This window comes from Cebus imitator, unplaced genomic scaffold, assembly GCF_001604975.1.
Source record: "Cebus imitator isolate Cc_AM_T3 unplaced genomic scaffold, Cebus_imitator-1.0 Scaffold3, whole genome shotgun sequence".
Lineage (NCBI taxonomy): Eukaryota > Metazoa > Chordata > Mammalia > Primates > Cebidae > Cebus > Cebus imitator.
In genome coordinates, this window is record NW_016107318.1 from 14,520,099 (window position 1) to 14,542,959 (window position 22,861).

Consider the following 22,861-nt stretch of genomic DNA (forward strand, 5'->3'; position numbering starts at 1 on the left):
ATTTGGCTGATGTTCTCCTATTGAGAGTAGCAAGAACTTTTAGATATTTTAATATTTAATATTAAGAAATTAATATTTCAACTTTGTATAATAAATGAAACATTAGTGAAACATTTATAACATTAGTTATAAAATAACGATTGAGAGATGTAAAAGACCATCTTGAGCTTTGTGTACTTTAAAAATGGGCCTTAAAACTTTTTTGAAATATAGAAGATTCTCCCTTTTTCTCCAAATGCTTATCATAACATTTTTATGTAATATTTAATAGGTAAGTTCTCTGAGGAGCATAAATGAACCTCACCAATTCATAGCCAGAAAATTCCCCTATGTGTAGTTTATTTTCAAATATTCTTATTGTAATAATGCTTGGAGGTCATGAAGATTTGTTAGAGCAAACCAGCTATCTGCAGTGGAGGAGAAAAATGACTAACAGGCCTGTCCCACACCCTAGATTGTGGCAGGGAGTAGTTAACTTACTTAAGCTCTTTGTTTTCATTTTCTGCATCTTAAAACAGGAGTAATAACTTTTTCTGGGGGCATGGAGTAATAACTTTCTTATAGAGTTGATGTAAGGATTAAGGGAGATCACATATGTAAAGTGCAGCAAGCACATACTAAAACATGACATTTTAACTATGAATATTGTTATTGTTGGCATGGCCCTCAGAGGTAACAAGAGGAGCTTTCACAGATGTCTCAAAGATGCAGATAGTCTCAAAGATGTAACAGCCCTTGGTGAGGAGAAAGGATCTATCAAAATGTGGAGATCTTCCATATTGCACTTGAGCTATTTCGAAAGGGTGGGAGGAGTATGGTTAAAAGCTCTTTGTCTTGGTAGGTGCCACAGAGCCAGGGACTGAGGAAGGGAGAGTGAGGTAGGAGGTGTGTTTGAGGTTGGGAGTTTACGACTGAGGCAGCAGGGAAATAAGTGACTCTGAGGAGTTGGGGAGGATTGAGAAGACAACAAGGAGGCTTGCTGCCATATGTATGTAATATGACTCTTGTCTTCTATTTTCCCTGGAAGGAATTGATTTAAAATCTGCTTGGAAATTGATGATTACATTCTGCCATGTTCCATACCCTGACATGCAACAATGTTTAAATCATACCGGAAATTTAAAAATTGGACTGGTTTCTATCAGGGCAGAGTCTGAATTAAAGAGTTCATGTCCAGTCTCATAGCGGAGGTAGAAGACTGGGCTAATGCCTGTCACTAGCATTTACAGAGGTGTGAATTTGGTAAATAATTTCATCTCTGAAACGGTTTCAGCATTCGTGAGAAGAGGCAAACTATTTTCCTAACAAGATGCTGACATTAAGGTTATTCATAGCTCCTGACAAATAAAGAGATGCATTTGCTATTTTATGTTAACGGAAAGCTATTTAAAATTATGATATATTTAAAGACGGTGCTACCAAATGTGCTTAAAAATGCAATGAAATTGTATTCTCTGAATTAACTTTAATATTCTTAACTAGTATCAACGCTTTTAGTCATTATTAAGTATTGACTTCAGTATTCCCCCCCACCCCCCATCGCAACTCCTAGCACACATGCACTCGAAATGCTCTAACATGGTATTTATTGAGCTCATGTGACCAACACTGCAGCCACCGAAGCCCTGGCTTGCCGGGCACGAACGGACAATTAAATGGAATGACTGTAGCAAGCGTTTCTACAGTGCTTCCTGGAGGCTTCCCCCGCGTCTAGCGCTGCACGGTCAGGAGTTATCCACTCCTACGACACCGACCGCCACACGGCGAGAAGCCCGGGAAAGACGCGCCACACTCCCATGTGATAGTTCCACTTGTCTTTTTGGTTAGTTCTGCTACCCGAGTTCACGTCCCCACTAGAGGAAGCGTATCCACCTCACATTAGACAGAAGAGCCTCGATTCACCGCGGAGGCTGACGGAGGGGAACTCTAGCAACTGAGCACCTCGGCCTCAGCACAGGCCGGCTCCAGCCTACCCGCGGCCGGCGCGGCACCTCAGCAACACCCCCTCCCCCGGAAGTTTGTGCGTCTCCAGTTGTAAGGTCTGGGAGTCACCTTGACCCTCCCGGAGCGGTGGGGAAAGTTAGCCCTGGGCCTGAGGGGGCGTGAGTGAAACCAGAGAGCACTTTCGCGAGTCAATTACGCCGTCACGTTTTTCTGGTTTCAGGGTAGCTGAAGACCTAGAGAGTTTAAGGGTGGGTAGAGCAGGTGGCAGGACTCCGCCCACCACCACGCTTCCCCTCCTTCAGCTCGCACGCTTCACTCCCTTCGTGAGGTCCCGCCTCTCAGGCGCGCGCGAAGAGTTGTCGCGTGGTGCATCCTGGGAATTGTAGTCCCCACGCGGGGAGTCGCCTCTGGAGACACGAATCTGGCCTACATACCCCACAGTGCCTTGCGGCGCAGGCCGCTCCCGGATGTATGCCTGGCGCCGGAAGAGAAGACGGCCCCCCTTTCTCAGCCCGGCCATCTTGTGGGAAGAGCTGAAGCAGGCGCTCTTGGCTCGGCGCGGCCCGCTGCAATCCGTGGAGGAACGCGCCGCCGAGCCACCATCATGCCAGGGCACTTACAGGAAGGCTTCGGCTGCGTGGTCACCAACCGATTCGACCAGTTATTTGACGACGAATCGGACCCCTTCGAGGTGTTGAAGGCAGCGGAGAACAAGAAAAAAGAAGCCGGCGGGGGCGGCGTTGGGGGCCCTGGGGCCAAGAGCGCAGCTCAGGCCGCGGCGCAGACCAACTCCAACGCGGCAGGCAAGCAGCTGCGCAAGGAGTCCCAGAAAGACCGCAAGAACCCCTTGCCCCCCAGCGTTGGCGTGGTTGACAAGAAAGAGGAGACGCAGCCGCCCGTGGCGCTTAAGAAAGAAGGTAAAGCAGGGGCAGAATGTGGGGGAGATTGGGATGGAGGGAAGGAGCAAGGGGGCTGCCGGCTGCCACTTGTTTCTGGAGCTCCGAGGGTCCGCGGGAGACTTTGCCGCCGAATTCCTCACGTTTCTTCACGCGACCAAAGCCAGGTCCTGCAAAGGTGCCGGGAGCGTGGTAGCCCCAAGTTCAAGCCACCGCCGGCTAGGTTCCCGGAGCCACCACCTTCCCGCCTCGGGTTGTGAGCAGAGGAGCGTGGTCGCAGATGAGCGGCTCCTCGAGCGCGCTCGAGGTCCTGGGAGGCTGTTGCCTTCCCGCCTGATTCCTTGGCGGGCGAGCGCGTGGACTGAGGTGCGGGGAAGCCGGCCGCTCACTGAAGCTTTCCGTAGTTACGGAGGAGCTTGGGGTCCACCGCTGCTTACTGCCAGAACTGCTCCTTTGAGATGCTGTTGTTTCAGGCTCCTGTCCTGCCATCTTGTCCCACGACGGAGCGGAGTACCCCCACTGAAAAGCAGGGGGGCGTTCCAGGCCTTCAGACGTGTGGAATAAGCTGCTGGTTGGGGTGCCGCATGTGTTTTATTGTTTCCCCTCTCCCTCTCAACTGTTAGGAGCCTTCTCATAACTTGCTGGGGTGAGTTGAGCTGTCGGGAGATGGAGGAGTTTGCCACACGCGGTTAAGCAGAAGCGGGAATTACGAATGAAGACCGGTGATTGCAGGACATCCCGAGGAACGTCCTCGAGTCGCGATCCTCTCTTTCGACTCCACAGACTGAATCTTTCACTTGGTGTGGTCTGGGCCTCGTGGGTGAAGTCAGTGCAGAGGCTGTCACAGCGTTAATCGCAGCAAAGCTCTTTAGTGTCTGCAGCTTTTTCTTCCATCCCACATGTGCGTGAAGCATGGTCGGTTTCACTGGCGGTTAATAGTTGTTTCCAGGGCACTGAGTTTCATAGGATTGTCTTCATTTTTGCACTCTCATTACCGGTTCGTTACGGATGAAAAAGAGCAAACAGTTTGGGGATAAGAACATGCGTGATTAGTGGCAAGCAGGTGTCAGACTTCAGCTCTGAATCTTTAAAGTTGTATTTATATGTTGAAAGTTGAGATTACCCCTTCTTACCATGTGCTTTGAAAGTTGTTTCTCATTAGCTTTAGTTGAATTCTGTAACATTCAACTAATTTTCAAAATCAAAAGTTTACTCGTGGTAGGATTTGTTTCAGGAATTTTTTTTTTTTTTTTGAGGACTTTTGTGAGGCTTGTAATGAACCTCGGTCCTAGGTGGTGAGTAAAGGAAAATAATTAATTCTTGAGGTAAAATTGTAGGTTGGGGAAAACAGTTGGGAGTATTAGAAAGCATGTACGTCACGTAGGCCAAGTATCTCTTCAGCTAGTTAAGCTTTATGGGATTCTTGCACAATTAAATAAATCATTTAGTTGCTGTGTTCAGAAACGCTGAAATTATGCTTAAGCTCACCTCAAGAAAGTACATGAAAAAGTTGAGTCCGAATAAATCTCAAATTTACCAGGTAGATGTGTTCACTCATTTTGAATGCTCAAAGAATGAAGTATGGTTTAAATGCCTGAGTTTTGATCATGAATCCCATCTATGAAATAAGTATACGTTCTTACCTGAAAAGTAATGTTTTTATAAGTTGTAAATGTGGGAAATGATTTCATGAAGTTAGAACCAGGACTTAAAGTTCACCATTCAATAAATCCATGGGAAAACTATTCCGTGTTAGCAATCGGCATTTCTCTCTTTTTTTTTTTTTTTTTAAATTCATTTACTTAATTTTTTCTTCCCCCAGCCCCTTGCAGGTAGCAATCAGCATTGTTCTTAGGTCAGTATTTCAGAGCATTCTTAATAAGTTGCATAAAATACAAGCATATAAATATAGGAAACATGTTGAATGGAAAATAACTGGTTTTGAGATTCTACCGTTTGGTTCACTGGGAATAAATCTAAGCAAAATCCCTGCATAGAGTAGGAAGGTTAACTGTGTGTTCTGTGATTTTGGTAACACATTGTGACACAATGCTTAACATACTTTAGACAGATATTTAATGTTTTATTAATTAAATTTGTAGCTACTCTTCTCCATTTGAAGAACTTGAGAATTGACAGCAGAATGTCATTGAGAGTGTAGACCAGAGATTTTCTTAAAAAGAATGTATGCTTCGAATCTAGTGCAGTTAGTGAGCTTGCACGTTGTATATAAGTATATCAAAATAAGCATGCAGTTTTAAATATCAATCTTTCATTTAGGTGAGCTTAATAAGTGTTAATTTTAAGATTCTATAAGCCCAATATTGGATATTGGGTGGGGACACCAACTATTGTTCACTTGGGTGTGTTTGGCTTGGATATTATTGCAAAGACTGGCTCCATAGCTCCACCCAGCACACTTTTTTTTTTACTGACGACATTTATTTAAATACCTTGGTGTAAGGTCTAACATTTGTAGTCTTTCTTGAGGGTTTGCGTGGAATGAACTTCAAAATTCTATTGAAGAGGTTGATAGTTACTGTTTGGTTCCAGTAACACGCAATTGGACAGTTGAGTGTGTCCTGATGGTGTTCTACTTTCTTAGAAAGAACCAAAGTAAAGCAGCTTAAAGTCTTGTAAAACCATTTCCTCGGCTGCTTTATGATTTTGTCAGAAATTGGGAATTACAGCATACCGGCAATCTTACAGTCATTAATTTAACCATCAATCTATTGATCCTTAAGGCCACCAATAATTTAATAACATTGGTTGCCTTTGTGGGGTTTCAGATATTAGAGGAAAAAAGCAGTTAACGGGGGAAATAAATAAATGCTTCAGCTGTCACTTAGTGTCACAACTTTCTTATTTTCTACATATTGCTTAAAAGGGGTCTTATGTGTGTGTATTTGGTTTTTAAACATTCTTTGAAAATAAAGATAGTTGTTACGGCACATTTTTTAGAGGACTCTCCATACATAATAAGTAACTTTCCTAACTTGGAAGTACTTAGGGTTGTGATAGTGTGTCCAAACATACACACTTTATATGCTATATATTTTAAAACTATTTAATAGGGGAAGATGGCCCTTTTTGTGTGCCTATAGTTAACAGTACTGTAAAAGATGACACCTTTTCTGGTTAAGTGGCTGTTTTAAACTGAGATGATGTTCTCTATTAATGCTAAATGCCATATTTTCCTTTTAGATTTGTATTTTATAGAATTATTAGTCTTAATTGCATTTTTGTTCAGATTAGGTAAAATAATATTAGGGCCTTCACTTTTGTGAGGGGCCATATCTAGTGAGAGTGTTGATTTGCTTTGTTGTTTATGAATGGCTGCTCGTATTTTCTTTGGTATTTTAAAACGCAAAGTGTATTGCTTGCCTAAGATTTTTTAAATTTAAAACTTTATTAAGAGACTGCTGATATCTTGGAAAGTGATGGGAAAAATGGCTGCCCAAATGACTTCCAAGTCAATTATAGAAAATTCTTTTCGGGAGAGAATAACTTGGCAAACTGAATAGAAGTTTAAAACAAGTTTATTGTCTTTATTTTATTTATGTATTTAGTCAGTGGTATGGATTGAAAGGTTTATTGTCTTTTAAGTGGCAATTTCCCTAAGGTACTTCGTTAACATTAGAGATGCCCAGTGTTAGCTTTTTTCCAACAGGAAGTGATAGTGGATTGGAAGAGAAGCGGATTTTGACAGTCCAGGCCTAAACTTTTTGTATTGCAAAAATAATTTGCTTATGCAGGTTATCTATCGTTTTAGGAATAAGACGAGTTGGAAGAAGGCCTGATCAACAACTTCAGAGTGAAGGAAAAATAATTGATAGAAGACCAGAAAGGCGACCACCTCGTGAACGAAGATTTGAAAAGCCACTTGAAGAAAAGGGTGAAGGGGGCGAATTTTCAGTTGATAGGTAAGTTGGTTTTTTTTTTTTTTTTTTTTTTTTTTTTTTTTTTTTTTTTTTTTTTTTTTTTTTTTTTTTTTTTTTTTTTTTTTTTGCAAGAAACATTTTTTATAATACTGAATTGTGCCTGTGCTCCACCTAGATCTGAACTTCTAAGACGGTGGTGATTATGTATAATTTTTTATTGGTTTTTGAGCCAGGGTCTTGGTCTGTTGCCTAGGCTGGAGTGCAGTAGTACAAGCTCAGCTCACTACAGCCTCTGCTTCCTGGCCCCAAGCTATCTTCCCATGTCAGCCTTCTCCTCAGTAGCTCAGACTACAGGGTAACGCCACCACATAGCTTAATTTCTAAAAATTTTTTTGTAGAGCTGAGGTGTCACTATATTGCATGGGTTAGTCTTGAGCTCCTGTGCTCAAGCTATCATCCTGCAGTATTGGGGGCATGAGCCAAAAAAGTCCTCATCTTTTGCTATAGAGTCACATATTAATGTTAAGCTATAAATAGGGCATAATTGCCAGATAGCAGCCTGTCTAGTTGTGTCCACTAGTTTTTCACAGAAGCATCTGAATGTGTGCATTGTCAAACTTAGGTCTCTGATAATGGAAACACTTCAGTTGAATTGATGACCAGTTTCTTTTTCTTGCTGTCTCCAAATACAGAGTTAAAAGGAAAACACTGTTAAAGGAAAATATTGTTCGTTTATTGTTTATAGCAAAATAAATTACTACTTTTGCAGGTTAGATGTGTTTAATTTTTAAGTGTATTGGTAAATAGTGATGGACTGGATTATAATGTGCAACGAATAACAGCGAAAAGTATATGCACTAGTAGTAATGTTTTAGAATGCTAAAATAGTTTTTTTTTGTTTTGGGAGGCTTTCTCCTTCTGGCTTCCTTTATGTTTAGATACAGGCTATTTTGAATTTTCTGAAGCACGTGTATTTAACTGTTGGTTTATGAGCCGGTAACTATGTTGTGTATTTTTGATCTTTTGAATGGATTTCCCTTATTTCTTACGGAAACTATGGAAGTATAATTTATTTATTTGTATTACAGACCGATTATTGACCGACCTATTCGAGGTCGTGGTGGTCTTGGAAGAGGTCGAGGGGGCCGTGGACGTGGAATGGGCCGAGGAGATGGATTTGATTCTCGTGGCAAACGTGAATTTGATAGGCATAGTGGAAGTGATAGATCGTAAGTCTTACTGGTTTTTATTTTATGTTAATATTTTAATCTATTTGTTTAATAAACAAACTTTGAATTTCTAGAATGAAAGAGTATTATGTTAACTCAGTTTTGTTAGTTCTTTTTCACATTACAGTGGCCTGAAGCACGAGGACAAACGTGGAGGTAGCGGATCTCACAACTGGGGAACTGTCAAAGACGAATTAACGTTGGTATTCTGATTTTTTAAAACAAAGCTAACTTTAATAAAATTCTGTACCTAACTAAAGGTTAATCCATACCTGTGTTAAATTTTACTTATCTCTGAGATAAGAGTGAATGCTCTCTTCTGAGAGCTATTATATTACAAGATAATGTCTTATGGGATGGGTTTGGGTTGTAGTGCATTGAATGACCAGTTTTCCTATACTTTAATATATTTGTTACTCATTTTTTTGATATGTATTTGTAGCTTTTCTTGAAACCCACAATAAGGTTATTTGGGTATTTTGATTTTCTTAGTGTCCTTAGTAGTTCCTATTTTAGCTTCCGACTTTGTTATCATTACATAATTTGATAAGCTAGTAAAGCCTTGTTTTAGAAATAACTGCCTTGTTGTGTTACCTTTTTTTCCCCAACTAGAATAACCAGTTTATGTTGTTACTTTTTAAGTATGAAGTATGTGAATTAACCGGTAGTTTATATTGTTTCCTCTTAGAGGTCTACTGGGGAGTATATTTAGTAGGAAAGGAGTTAGAGAATGTGAGGGCTTATGGTATTTTTGTATGAAGAACTCTTCCACTACATGTAAATGGACCTAGATGCCTTTCTTTTTCTTTTCTTTCCTTAGAGAGTCTCCCAAATACATTCAGAAACAAATATCTTATAATTACAGTGACTTGGATCAATCGAATGTGACTGAGGAAACACCTGAAGGTGAAGAACATCATCCAGTGGCAGACACTGAAAATAAGTAAGTGGTTTTGCGTGTGATAGTAATGACCCAGAATTGAAAGCACTTATCCAGTAAGATAACACATAGATTTAATGTTGTTATTGATGGCTTTTTGTTTTTGAGAAGAGAGATTGTACTCTCATACCTAAAAGAGTATTTAAAAGAAAAATGAAAAGAAAAAAAAAGTATTTAAAAGAACATTATTTTTTTGGGGTGGTGAATAGAGACAAGGTCTCATTATATTGCCCACGTCTCCAATTCCTGGGCCTCAAACATGTTCCTCCTGCCTTGGCCTCCCAGAGTGCTGGGATTACAGGATGAGCCATTGCACACAGCCCTTAAAGAGTACTTTGCGTGTATATATTTGACTCTAATGCTTTGAAAAATAGAGTAATTTAATGTGGTTCTTTCTGTTTGGTTAGTCATTTTACCATTGTCATATAAGTGTGCAAATTTTACTTTGAGCCAGCTAAAATTAGCGACCGGGCGCGGTGGCTCACGCCTGTAATCCCAGCACTTTGGGAGGCCGAGGCGGGTGGATCACCTGAGGTCAGGAGTTCAAGACCAGTCTGACCAATATGGTGAAACCCCGTCTCTAAAAATATAAAAAAATATTTAAAAAAAAAAAACAAAAAACTAGAAAATGTGGCCATTTTAAGCTTAGTTCTATCTTGAAGTTTTTTCCCTCATAGAATTTGGAATATAGAATTACTGGCCTGTTTTTAAATGTATGAAGAGAGCAAAAATCAGAGTATGTTATTCACTAGCATTTTTTTTTTTCTTTTTTTGAGACAAGGTCTCATTCTGTTGCCCAGGCTGGAGTGCCGTGGAATGATCTTGGCTCACTGTACCCTCCGCCTCCTGGGCTCAAGTGATCCTCCCACCTCAGCCTCCTGAGTAGCTGGGACTACAGGTGTGTGCCACCAGGCCCCGGCTAGTTTTCGTAATTTTAGTAGAGACAGGGTTTCACCATTTTCCCAGGCTGGTCTTTACTCCTGGGCTCAGGCAAGATGCCCACCTCGGCCTCCCAAAGTGCTGGGATTACAGGTGAGAACCACTGAGCCCGGCCCTTCACTAGCTTGTAAAATTATGTTTGTTTGTTTTTTTAAAGACAGTCTCATTGTTGCCCAGGCTGAAGTGTAGTGGCATGATCTCAGCTCACTGCAACCTCTGCCTCCTAGGTTCAAGCAATTCTCCTGCCTCCGCCTCCCAAGTAGCTGGGGTTACAGGCATACACCATGCCCATCTAATTTTTTGTATTTTTAGTTGAGACAGGGTTTCACCTTGTTGGCCATGACGGTCTCCAACATCCTAACCTCAGGTGATCCGTCTGCCTTGGCCTCCCAAAGTGCTGGGATTGTGGGTGTGAGCCACCGAGCCTAAAATTATGTTTATTTTGCCAGTCATTAGTTATAGTATCGTGGTTTAAAGTCTTGGATTACAGATTATATAGGGCAGTGATTCCTAACCAGAAGCATGTTCAAGTTAGTTGAGGGGTGGTGGGCAGATGCTTTCTAAACTTTTTCTTTTCTTCAGGAAGAATTGCTCTTATGGTGAAACACTGTTAATGATGGAAGTATCATTCCATGGATTTGTTGGAATAAAAAAAAATGATATGCTATTGGAGGGAGTAAATAAAAGTACATGTTGGGTGTTGGGTGATGTTTTGAACTTGGTGATAAAAATTTATGCAAACTATATAATGGAGTCATAATTTTGCATGATAATGAAATTTTGATTGGTGACTTAACAAATGAACCCTATGCAACGTTAAGTTTCTCACAGTGGTCAACACAACTTTTTTGTCGTTTTTTTCTTCTTTGAGACATAGTCTCTTTCTGTCACCTATGCTAGAGTGCAGTGGCATGATTTCGACTCACTGCAGTCTTTGCCTCGGGGGTTCAGGTGATTCTCCTGCCTCAGCCTCCTGAATACCTGGGATTAGAGGCATGTACCACCATGCCCAGCTAATTTTTGTATTTTTGGTAGAGACACGGTTTCAGTATGTTGGCCAGGCTGGTCTTGAACTTCTGGTCTCAAGTGGTCCTCCTGTCTTGGCCTCCCAAAATGCTGGGATTATAGGCGTGAGCCACCACATCTAACCACGACTGTTTGTTTAATAGAGCCCATGTTCAAATCATGCAGAGTGATCTGCAAAGATGATAACTGTTTACCAAAGGGAAATAATGTATTGATAGGATATTGGTAGCAGATCCTTAGCTCAGTGCCCAGTAATGAAATTGAGGGTGTTTGGTTTAAAGAAAATAGTTATCCATCACATTAGAACTGTCTCTAATCTTACTCCAGAGTAGGAGAGAATCTGGGCGTAGCATATGGAGGTATATATTTAAGAAACACAACATTGGCTGACTTTGATTAACTAGCGTATATATAGCTTCCAGAGCTTCTGTTTGGTTTTCATTTAATCCTTGCAATAATTCCTGAAAGGTAGGTGTCATGCCTCCATGATATAAAGGGTATGATAAGTTCTATTCCTGTCTGTGTCATAACATATGAGTAACCAGGACTTTTTTAATATTCTTAGACTTCTCATCTGTAAAATGATTAGGTGGACTTAGTGCCCAAGATCCTGTCAGTTCAATGTAAACTTGCTATAGGAAGTTTTGTTTTGTTTTGTTTTGTTTTTCTTTGCAGCATAGATGTAGCTGGTGGAAGTTTTAAGATAGGATTTGTCAAACAGTAAGGGGCAGCATCCAGGGAGATATTTGAGCTCTAATGCTAACTGAATCACCTGCTATCTTTGGAAAGAAGCAGTGCTCCCCAAATAGCAAATGATTTGTTTGGTGACAATTGCAAATTGAGATTTTACTAAAATAATGGATCCCTAGGCCTGTACATTGTTTCTCTAAAAAGGAAAGGATTATATTCAATAGTTACGATCTGAGAATTATATTTGGAAATACATGGTTTAGTATTAAACCAGTGTGTGTTTGTGGATAGTCCTGTAAGTAGTGAATCCATGGCTTCCAGCCTTTCCAGGTTGATTTGAAAATTGGAGTATATGGATTTTAGGATTTGTAGACACATAGCTATTGTTTTGATTTGCTTTAAGTGCTAGCGGAACAGTTCTTTTGTGTTCCAAAATTTGAATCCTGGTTGCTGACACATCCCAGAGGATTACCTTAAGATAACCTAGTTTGGTTTTTTTTTCTATGCATCTAGATAGTGTGCATAGAGAACAAGAGAATGTTATTAAGAGTTACATGTTATGGGAATTATGGAAATTGAAAATGTGGTTTAGGAGTAGATAGACAGGATTTTTCCTAAGAGGGTAGTTTTTAAACAAGATAGTGAGAAATGTCTGTTTTAGAGTTAGTAAAGCCAGTTCTAGACTGTATGACTGGTAAATGATCATTTAAGAGTTTATGAGGATGAATTCCATATTCCTTACTTGTCTATACTTTAATCAGCAAATACTGAATTCCTGGTCTCCAGCAAGTTGCTTATTTACACAGTAAACTAGGATACCTTCATCCTTGGATAATCTTTCTCTAGAATATTACAGAGTTAACTTTCTTAATTAAAATCATAAGTTGGAAATACTTTTATGTAAGTTATACCAGCTCTTTACCAGGTATAAAACTTGAAAACCTTTTCACAGGGAGAACGAAGTTGAAGAGGTAAAAGAGGAGGGTCCAAAAGAGATGACTTTGGATGAGTGGAAGGCTATTCAAAATAAGGACCGGGCAAAAGTAGAATTTAATATCCGAAAACCAAATGAAGGTGCAGATGGGCAGTGGAAGAAGGGATTTGTTCTTCATAAATCAAAGAGTGAAGAGGTAAAATTAAGTTTTGTCGTGTTTGAAAATGTTCACTTGTGAGTTGAATTGTATTTACAATTTTTGTTTTAAAATTTCACATTGATAATTTGTCTTTAAAAAAAAAAAGCTTTACATAGAATCATGTGGGGCAGATAATTTGCTTTACAAGGAAAATAAACTATTATCACATGTTCTAAGAAATTTAGTCCTTTGATCAATTCATCATTATGTTTTATGTGGTAGTGTTGCTTTTTTCTCAAAAGCTGTTACTCGTATATTGTGTAATTATTAGTGTTCAAAAATGATAGTTCTTTTCAAAGTTGTGGTTATATTTTTGAAATCTTGCCAAACTGGGGATCATTAAAAGGCTGTGGTATTATGGTGTTAGGTTGAAATGCTGACATTTTTGTATAGTTTAACCTAAAATGTAAGTGACTTCATTTAGTATTCAACTTTTGAAATTGTCTGCCTGTACCATGTATAATGGCCAGGACTCTCAGTAAATGGCAGTATACATCTTGTTAAAGGAATGATGGCTTTAAAAACCAAAGAATATATGAGTTTTACCTAGGAAATGTGTAAACTAGTGAAAATACAGTTGACTTCTTGAACAAAATGGGGGTACTAGGGGCACTGACCCTGCAGATGCACGTTACCTTTGACTCCCCCAGAACTTAACTACAAATAACCTGTTGACTGAAAGTCTTACCAATAACATAACCAGTTAACATATTGTATGTTATGTATTATATACTGTGTTTTTACAGTAAAGCTATAGAAAATGTTGAGAAAATATATTTACTGTTCATTAAGTGGAACTGGATCATCACAAAGGTGATGATAGGAAGAAGAGGGATTGGTCTTGCTTGTCTCAAGGCTGACAGAGGCAGAATGTTCAAACCCAAGTTCAAGTTCTTTAAGGGTCAGCTGTATTGGAGAAAGTCACATTAATGGCTTTTGATTTGGGAGCTTCCACTTAAGCCTTGGGGTGTGTTCTTAGAGGAATATTTCAGTGCTGCTTCCTGTTAGGGCTTGTTTGAGTTTTTAAAGCCAAACTATATTCTTTCTTCTCCTAAATTTTTTTTCTCTGTCCGCTTCCTTTAACCTTTTGAAATTTATGTTTGATTTGTGTCATAAATTGGGCTGTGCCAGAAATCGAGACTGCAAGTTCTGTCATCCTAAGGTAAAGTTAAATGAAAATATTGTGAGGGCAAACCTATTCAAGAAGGTGTTAATAAATTGAGTTATTTTTATTTATTTATTTTTTTTGAGACAGTCTGGCTTTGTCGCTTAGGCTGGAGTGCAGTGCCACCATCTGCAACCTCTGCCTCCCGGGTTCAAACAATTCTTGGGCCTCAGCCTCCCCAGTAGCTGGGATTACAGGTGCTCGCCACCGTGCCTGAGTAATTTTTGTGTGTTTTGTTCTGTTTGAGACATAAATCTTGCTCTGTTGCTCAGCTGGAGAGTAATGGTGTGATCTTGGCTCACTGCAACCTCCGTCTCCCAGGTTCAAGCGATTGTCCTGTCTCAGCCTCCTGAGTAGCTGGGACTACAGGTGCATGCCACCGCGCCCAGCTAAATTTTGTATTTTTAGTAGAGATGGGGTTTCACCATGTTGGCCAGTCTGGTCTCAAACTCTTGGCCTCAAGTGATCCGCCTGCCTGGGCCTCCCAAAGTGCTGGGATTATAGGCATGTGCCAACATACCAGCTGATAAGCTTAATTTTTTAAACTGAAAAATGGCTATAAGACAAACTTTTGGAAACATTTTTAAATTGCCGTTAAAAAGACTTAAAATTTTTTTGAGGCTTAGGCATGATTTTTAATATTTACTCCATGTAAGTAGTAAATGAGGACATTGTCTTTTTTAAGTTGTGTAGGGGGGAAAACGCATTACAACACTTGGTTTTGGCTGGGCTCAGTGGCTCACACCTTTAATCCCAACACTTTGGGAGGCTGAAGTGGGTGGATCACCTGAGGTCAGGAGTTCAAGGCCAGCCTGACCAACATCCATCTCTACTAAAAATACAAAATCAGCCAGGCTTGGCTGTGTGTAATTGCATGTGTGTAATTTCAGCTACTTGGGAGGCTGAGTTGCTTGGAGGCGGAGGTTGTGGTGAGCTGAGATGGCGTCATTATACTCCAGCCTGGGCAACAAGAGTGAAACTCTGTCTCCAAAAAAAAAAAGCAATACTTGATTTTTTTGTTGTTCTTATGTTGTTATTTATCAACTGGTATATCTGAGCAACGCGAATGTAATTCCCAATTTAAGAACCATGAAAGTTCATCTTGGAGAGATTGTTTATTTGAACCAACTAGTATACTACTTAGGTTAATATGAAAAATGATTTACCTAGTCTTTTTTAGACAATTATTTATAACTTTTTTTGGGTCCTGGCTGGACTTATTCCCAAAATAAAATACATATAAAATTCTAGTTGTAACTTTCAATGATCTTTGAATACCCTGAAGTCTCTTGATGCATTTTATAGACAGCATGTTAGATAGCTCAATTTTATTTTTTTGCACCGAGCTTTTTACAGATAACTATCATACAAGGTAATATATATGAGTTAGAGATTTTTGAAAAATATATAAAATGTGAAATTGGTGATGAATAACTTTGAAATGAGGACATTTTTATACCTAATTCATTAAGCCACTTTTATAGGTTTGGAGCCTTATAGTTATGTCTCTGTAGTATGCATACTTAAACGTTTCAGTGTTGGCATATATGGCCTTATGATTTGAATAAAGTCTTAAAAGTTTGTTGTCTGTAACATTTTAAGAGCTCTTTGGCCAGTGCAGTGGCTCACACCTGTAATCCTAGCATTTTGCCGAGGTGGTTGGATTGCCTGAGCTGAGGAGTTTAAGACCAGCCTGGGCAACATGGTGAAACCACATCTCTACTGAAAATACAAAAAATTAGCTGGGCGCAGTGGCAAGCACCTGTAATCCCAACTCTTCGGGAGGCTCAGGCACCAGAATCACTTGAACCCGGGAGGCGGAGGTTACAGTGAACTGAGATTGCACCACTGCACTCCAGCCTGGGTGACAGAGGGAGACTGTCTCTCAAAAAAAAAAAAAAGCAAAAGCCCACAATGGAATTCTTTAATTTTCACATATCTTCATCCTCGTGACAAATATGAGGTAGTTAGGGGAAGGAAGAAACTACACATGGAGAAGTGTGTTACCATGTTATTGACAGGGCTCAGAATTTGTGTCTTCTCCTCCTCTTTGTCTCAATACTCTAGAAAAAGGAGGCTGGGCACGGTGGCTTACACCTGTAATCCCAGCACTTTGGGAGGCTGAGGCGAGAAGCTTGTTGAGTTTATAGTTTAAGACCAGTCTGGGCAACATGGCAAAACCCTGTTTCTACAAAAAGAGTAGAAAAATTAGCTGGGTGTGGTTGCATGCAAATGTGGTCTCAGCTACTTGAGAGGCTGAGGGGAGAGGATCACTTGAGCCCAGGAGGCAGAAGTTGCAGTGAACTGAGATGGCATCACTGCATTCCAAACTGGGTGACAGAGTAAGTCTGCCTCAAAAAAAAAAAAAATGGGGGGGGGAGTTGTTCTTTTATTGAGTGCAGTAGCATGGTCATAGCTCACTGCAGCCTCAACCTCCCTGTGCTTAAGCAATTCTAGCTCAGCCTCCTGAGTAGCTGGAACTCATGCCTGTGCCACCAAGGCCAGCTAGTTTTATCATTTTTTTATAGAGAAGGGTCTCACCATGTTAGGTATCACCCAGGCTGATCTTGAACGCCTGGGCTCAGGCAATCTTCCTGCCTCTGCCTCCCAGAGTGCTGGGATTACAGATGTGAGCCACCACACCTGACTTTATTTTTTATTGTTACGTGGTTGGTTGTTTTTATTTTTTTTCTGAATATTTTTGATCTGTGGTTTGTAATGAATTGAAAGCATTGGTTTGAAATAGAAAACATTTAAAAATCAGACAGCATATATAATTGACTTTAATTTTCTGGTGTTTTTATGAATTTGTTTTTAAGTTTCTGGGCTCCTCTTAAATTAGTATTAGAACTTTTTGTTGCCTTACAGTGTATTGATGTGGCACGATGGGATGACATTTTAATACTAGTATGAGATGATGTAAGGGGCGAAAACATGGATTAAAACAAATTTATTTGTACTTCAGAGGGTAGTTATTAACAGCTGTAATATTGTAAGTTGAATCTAATGGAGTTGTAATAATACAAGTTCTACTGAAAGAATAAAATATTTATTATCCCTTAAGAAAAAAGGATTTTTTTTTGCATGTATTTAGGAAAAACCGTAGTTTAAAGTCAAATAAGCAAAGTTTTCAACTGGAAGATTAAAACCCATCCCAAGCGTACAGGAAGACAACAGGCATGGAGCAGTGTAGAATTGTCTGACTTTTTGCCTTCTTCCCCCAGACTGAGTCATGTATCTTATACATAAATAGAAAAGAGAATCTGGATTTCACAAACACGACTTCATTTTTAAGAAGGTTCTAACTGGGTACTGTGGCTCATGCCTGTACTCCCGGCACTTTGAAAGGCCAAGGCCAATGGATCTCTTGAGCCTAGGGGTTTGAGACTAGCCTGAGCAACACTGCAAAAACCTGTCTCCACAAAAAATAAAAAAAAATTAGCCAGACGTCGTGGAATGTGCCTGTAGTCCCAGCTACTTGGGAGGCTGAGGTGGGAGGATCGCTTGAGCCTGGGAGGTGGAGGTTGCAGTGAGGCCAGATCACATGCCACTGCACTCCAGCCTTGGTGACAGAGTGAGATTTTGTCTAAAACAAACAAAAAAAAGGTTCCTGTGACATATTTAACGTTTGCTTCTCTTTGTGCGTAGCTTTCCAATGTTCCCCTCTTAAAGTGTGTAGTGTTTCACTTGAATTTGTAGCTCTAATTTGTGTAGAAAAACTTAATAGTTGTATATTAACAGAAAATGCTTCTAAGAAGTTTGTATGTAATACTGTCTTTACCCAAGTTGTAGTTGGAAGAGTGTAGAACAGAAGTTTTCTGTTTAACTTGAGTGTTCTTTTTAACTTCAATGTTAATACTAGTAATAACCTTACATGTCATCTATCCAAAGGTCTTCATCAAGGATTCACATTGGCATCCTAAACTGAAGGGCATATTTAAAATGTACTTGTCCAGATTTCACTGCTAAAGGTTATGATTCAGTAGGTTTGGGATGGGTTTCAGCTATTTGGGTTGATTGTGATAGCATATATGACTTTAGTTGAGGACTGCTGGTATTACCTGCAATTTTGAGATAGAGTAAAGGGAAGGAAATTCTTTCTTCAAGATCACTATAGCTGAGTCCTAGCTTGTTACCTGTGGAGATGTTTGTTCACAGAAAGTACAGTTTGGATTTTTGGTCGTTTTAGAAGAAAGCTTATTATTTAGAAATTTTGCAACATTGCTTTTCTACTAGTTACTCAGTCGTCTTCACTTATATTTTTAGGCTCATGCTGAAGATTCGGTTATGGACCATCATTTCCGGAAGCCAGCAAATGATATAACGTCTCAGCTAGAGATCAATTTCGGAGACCTTGGCCGCCCAGGACGTGGTGGCAGGGGAGGACGAGGTGGACGTGGGCGTGGTGGGCGCCCAAACCGTGGCAGCAGGACCGACAAGGTAATTTAAGTCCTTCTTTTCCTAAGTAATTTAAGGATCTCTTATAAGTCACTGGCTGGGCCTTTTTGGAAACATAGTAGAAGTAGTAGCCATGTCTTTAGGAAACCACAGATTATATTTTTGCTTAAAGCACTTAATGCCTTTTTGTTGTATAATGTTAGTAATGTTAAGTTACCACACTTTTGAGTTCCTGTTAGGTGCCGGTCCTGCTGCTGGGCTAGGCATTTTATGTACTAAATGTCATTTAATTCTTGTTACTGTGATGACATTCTCATTTTCCACATGAGGAAACTGATAGAATGAATCGAGTTAACTCTTGCCCTTTGCTAAGGTTTACCTGAAAACCAGTTGTTCACTTTGATAATTCCTAACTGCTTTTTAGGTCTCCACTTAATAACCATTGTGTTCCTTGTATAACTTCTTTTGTGACACTCATGATCGTTGACACTTTTTCTTTTACTAGACTCTACTGTGAAATCTGGGATTCATTTTTGTCTTATTTTCTATAATCTCTACAATGCCTTGAACAGTGTGTGTCACAAAATAAGTTCTTAGCTAAATATTTTGATGAATTCCCAAGTAATTGATAGATACGAACTCAGATCTGATGCTTGGAAACAACCATAATGTCCTCCTAAATTGTCAGCACCTGATACACAAATTCGGGGACCCACCTGCTTGATTCAGTCTGTCTTTGTTTGATTATAAGGATAACTTAATAGTATAGATTTTGTGGTCATTACTGCCAGTGTAATGATACTTTGTTTCTACGTCTAAAACCAATCTGCTTTTTTTTTTTAAGGCAGCTATTAGGTTGATGGGTTTTTTCCATGCCTTTTTTAGTTCTGTGGCTGTAAAAAGCAGTTTGGACTCCTTTTTTCAGACTTAAAACCTTGTTGATTGTTGCTACTTAAATATTAGTTTCTTAGCATGCTTTCACATTGATGCCATTCTTACTTAGCAAGTGGAAAAAGTATAAGAATACTGAACAACAGGCCGGGCGCATTGGCTCATGCCAGTAATCCCAGCACTTTGGGAGGCTGAGGTCGGGGGATCGTGAGGTCAGGAGACTGAGACCATCCTGGCTAACCTGGTGAAATTCCGTCTCTACTAAAAATACAAACATTAGCTAGGCATGGTGCATGCCTGTAGTCCCAGCTACTTGGGAGGCTGAGGCAGGAGAATTGCTCAAACCTTGGAGGCAGAGGTTGCAGTGAGCCGAGATTGCCCCACCGCACCCTAGCCTGGGCTACAGAGCGAGACTCCGTCTCAAAAAGGGAAAAAAAGAGGAATACTGAACAACAGTGTGAATTCACATACATAATTGCATGTGAATCTACTTGTGTGGTTTATTGGAAAAATAAAATAACTGGCTGGGCGCAGTGGCTCACGCCTGTAATCTCAGTACTTTGGGAAGCCCGGGTGAACAGATCACCTGAGGTTGGGAGTTTGAGACCAGCCTGGCCAAAATCGTGAAACCTGTTTCATTAGTCGGGTGTGGTGGCATACCCCTGTAATCCCAGCTACATTAACAGAAAATGTAGGCATGAGAATCACTGAACTCAGCAGGCAGGCAGGGAGGTTGTTACAGTGAGCTGAGATCATGCTACTGCACTCCAGCCTGGGCAACAGAGTAAGACTGTCTGCCCAAATTGGAGTGCAGTGATTTGGCCTCAGCTCACTGCAGCCTCTGCCTTCTGGGTTCAAGCAATTATCCTGCTTCAGACTCCTTAGTAGCTGGGATTACAGGCACCTGGCACCACGCCCAGCTAATTTTTTGTATTTTTAGTAGAGACGGGGTTTCACCATGTTGTGCAGGCTGGTCTCGAGCTCCTGACCTCATGATCTGCCCACCTTGGCCTCCCAAAGCACTAGGATTATAGGTGTGAGCCACTGTGCCCGGCCAACAGTAAGATTTTTTAGAGTTCTGTCTAAATGTAGACACTAGCTAGCAATGTAATTTTGAAGAATTGAGAACTGTGGTTAATTTTGGTTTTTCTTTTTTAGTCAAGTGCTTCTGCTCCTGATGTGGATGACCCAGAGGCATTCCCAGCTCTGGCTTAACTGGATGCCATAAGACAACCCTGGTTCCTTTGTGAACCCTTCTGTTCAAAGCTTTGCATGCTTAAGGATTCCAAACGACTTAAGAAATTAAAAAAAAAAAAAGAGAGAGACTGTCATTCATACCATTCACACCTAAAGACTGAATTTTATCTGTTTTAAAAATGAACTTCTCTCGCTACACAGAAGTAACAAATATGGTAGTCAGTTTTGTATTTAGAAATGTATTGGTAGCAGGGATGTTTTCATAATTTTCAGAGATTATGCATTCTTCATAAATACTTTTGTATTGCTGCTTGCAAATATGCATTTCCAAACTTGAAATATAGGTGTGAACAGTGTGTACCAGTTTAAAGCTTTCACTTCATTTGTGTTTTTTAATTAAGGATTTAGAAGTTCCCCCAATACAAACTGGTTTTAAATATTGGACATATTGGTTTTAATACCTGCTTTGCATTTTCACACATGGTCAACTGGGACATGTTAAACTTTGATTTGTCAAATTTTATGCTGTGTGGAATACTAACGATATGTATTTTAACTTAGTTTTAATATTTTCATTTTTGGGGAAAATTCTTTTTTCACTTCTCATGATAGCTGTTATATATATATGCTAAATCTTTATATACAGAAATATCAGTACTTGAACAAATTCAAAGCACATTGGTTTATTAACCCTTGCTCCTTGCATGGTTCATTAGGTTCAAATTATAACTGAATTACATTTCCAACTATATTTACTTTTTAAATGCGTGGCTTTCCCATTTTAAAATCTAAACTAGACATCTTATTGGTGAAAGTTGTTAAACTACTTATTGTTGGTAGACACATTCTGTCGAGTGAAGTAGTTTTATAGGTATGGGTTTTTCCCCCCTCCACCAGGGTGGGTGGAATAAGATGATTTGGCCAATGTGTAATAGTTAAACTCTTCTGTAAAATAAGTGTCTGGCCATTTTATATGATTTCTGTGTGTGAAAGGTCCCCAAATCAAAATGGTACATCCATAATCAGCAACCATTTATCTTTCCTTGTTCTAAAACCAAAGGGCACTGGTGGTAGGGTGAGGTGGGGAAGTACTTTAATTTTTGGAATTTGGGAAGCAGACCACTTTACTTTATAAGGTTGGAACAGCAGCATCATCCATGATTTATAAACCAAAATTCTTTAATGTTTCTAAATTTCCTAGATTGCTATTATTTGGTCCTAAGTTGAGTATTTGTTCCACGGAAAGTGGTAATTACCTTTTCCCTCTTCCTCCATTAGAAAATTAGATTAATAATGGATTCCTTTAATGGGAACATCACCACTTATTAAAACATACATGGAGAGAATGATGAATAAAAAAAGTTTTCTAGGATTGTCTTTTATTCTGCCACATTTACTGATAAACAGGGGAGGAGTTTTTTTAAAAAGTTGTAAGAATTGTCACTTCATTTTTAGAAATGTTGTACGTGTTTGTGGTAATGTCCAGTTTTTAAAATATTGGACCTCTTCAATCTTAAACATTTCTGTTTAGCTGATTGGTTCTCACTTATACTTCTAAAAGAGAAATGGTACATTACAAGAGTTATTCATTTGGATTAAATTTCTTAATCTCAGTTACCTACTATTCTGACATTTTAGGAAGGAGGTAACTTTTTAATGATGGATAAACTTGTGCTGGTGTTTTGGATCTTATGATGCTGAACATGTTCTGCACTGGTGCTAATGTCTAATATAATTTTATATTTACAAACATACCTGCTACCCAGAGATTAATTTAGTCCATGTGGACTGTTGACCCCTCTTGAGACTGCAACATACGCACTCCTGAATCAGTGTGTTGAGACTTTTCAAGTATCTAACTCATTTCTGAACATGTACCATGTTTATAAACATCTTGATTTCCAGCAACATACTGTAGAAAACACCTGCTATTAAAAACACTTCACAACTTCTACTCAGCGTCACCCATTGCTGTCGTGAGAGACAACACAGCAATATCTGGTATGTTGCAAGCTTTCAAGATAGCCTGAACTTAAAAAGTTGGTCCATTAGTTGTATCTGATGGATATAAATTTGCCTCCTAGTTGACTTTGTGTCAAGAGCTAAAACTGTGAACCTAACTTTCTCTTACTGGTGGGTAATAACTGAAAATAAAGATTTATTTTCATGCTCACTTCTTAAAAGTCATAAAAACAATCACATAGGATCCTATTTATTGTCTTGTGTTTCCTGGACACCCCTGTGTGCTTATGTTTAATTTTTAAATTGAATTTTATATGGGGTTTTTATTTGCTGAAAACCAGGCTGTTGATCACATTTGGGAAGGGTACCTGTCTTAATGACTTAATTGGGAAAGTTGAGTTCTTGTAAAATACAAAATCCAAGGACCCCTGGGATTTAATCCGGTTGTCACTTTTCAGCAGATCACTTTCTGATAGTTAAGCATACTGAATGCTACTTTTTATTGACAAACTGGCTATAATACTCTGGGGAGAAAATTCCTAAAGGGATACAGATTTCTACAGTAATACT

The 22,861-nt window shown here is 39.6% G+C and overlaps 1 protein-coding gene across 4 annotated transcripts; it reads left to right on the forward strand.

The window, feature by feature from the left end:
• Positions 1 to 2,387: 2,387 nt before the first annotated feature.
• On the forward strand, positions 2,388 to 22,532 carry SERBP1 (SERPINE1 mRNA binding protein 1). Of its 4 annotated transcripts, none has more exons than XM_017532298.2 (8): positions 2,388 to 2,861; positions 6,613 to 6,763; positions 7,810 to 7,950; positions 8,060 to 8,149; positions 8,816 to 8,893; positions 12,498 to 12,675; positions 18,110 to 18,283; positions 20,291 to 22,532. In XM_017532298.2, the coding sequence occupies exons 1-8, from the start codon at positions 2,549 to 2,551 to the stop codon at positions 20,345 to 20,347; spliced, it is 1,182 nt and encodes a 393-aa protein (XP_017387787.1). In that variant the 5' UTR covers positions 2,388 to 2,548; the 3' UTR covers positions 20,348 to 22,532. The 4 variants fall into 4 exon arrangements, with proteins under 4 accessions (XP_017387787.1, XP_017387769.1, XP_017387778.1 ...); XM_017532280.2 differs by having other exon boundaries at positions 8,771 to 8,893; positions 20,291 to 22,530; XM_017532289.2 differs by having other exon boundaries at positions 8,078 to 8,149; positions 8,771 to 8,893; positions 20,291 to 22,530.
• The last annotated feature ends 329 nt before the right edge of the window (positions 22,533 to 22,861 follow it).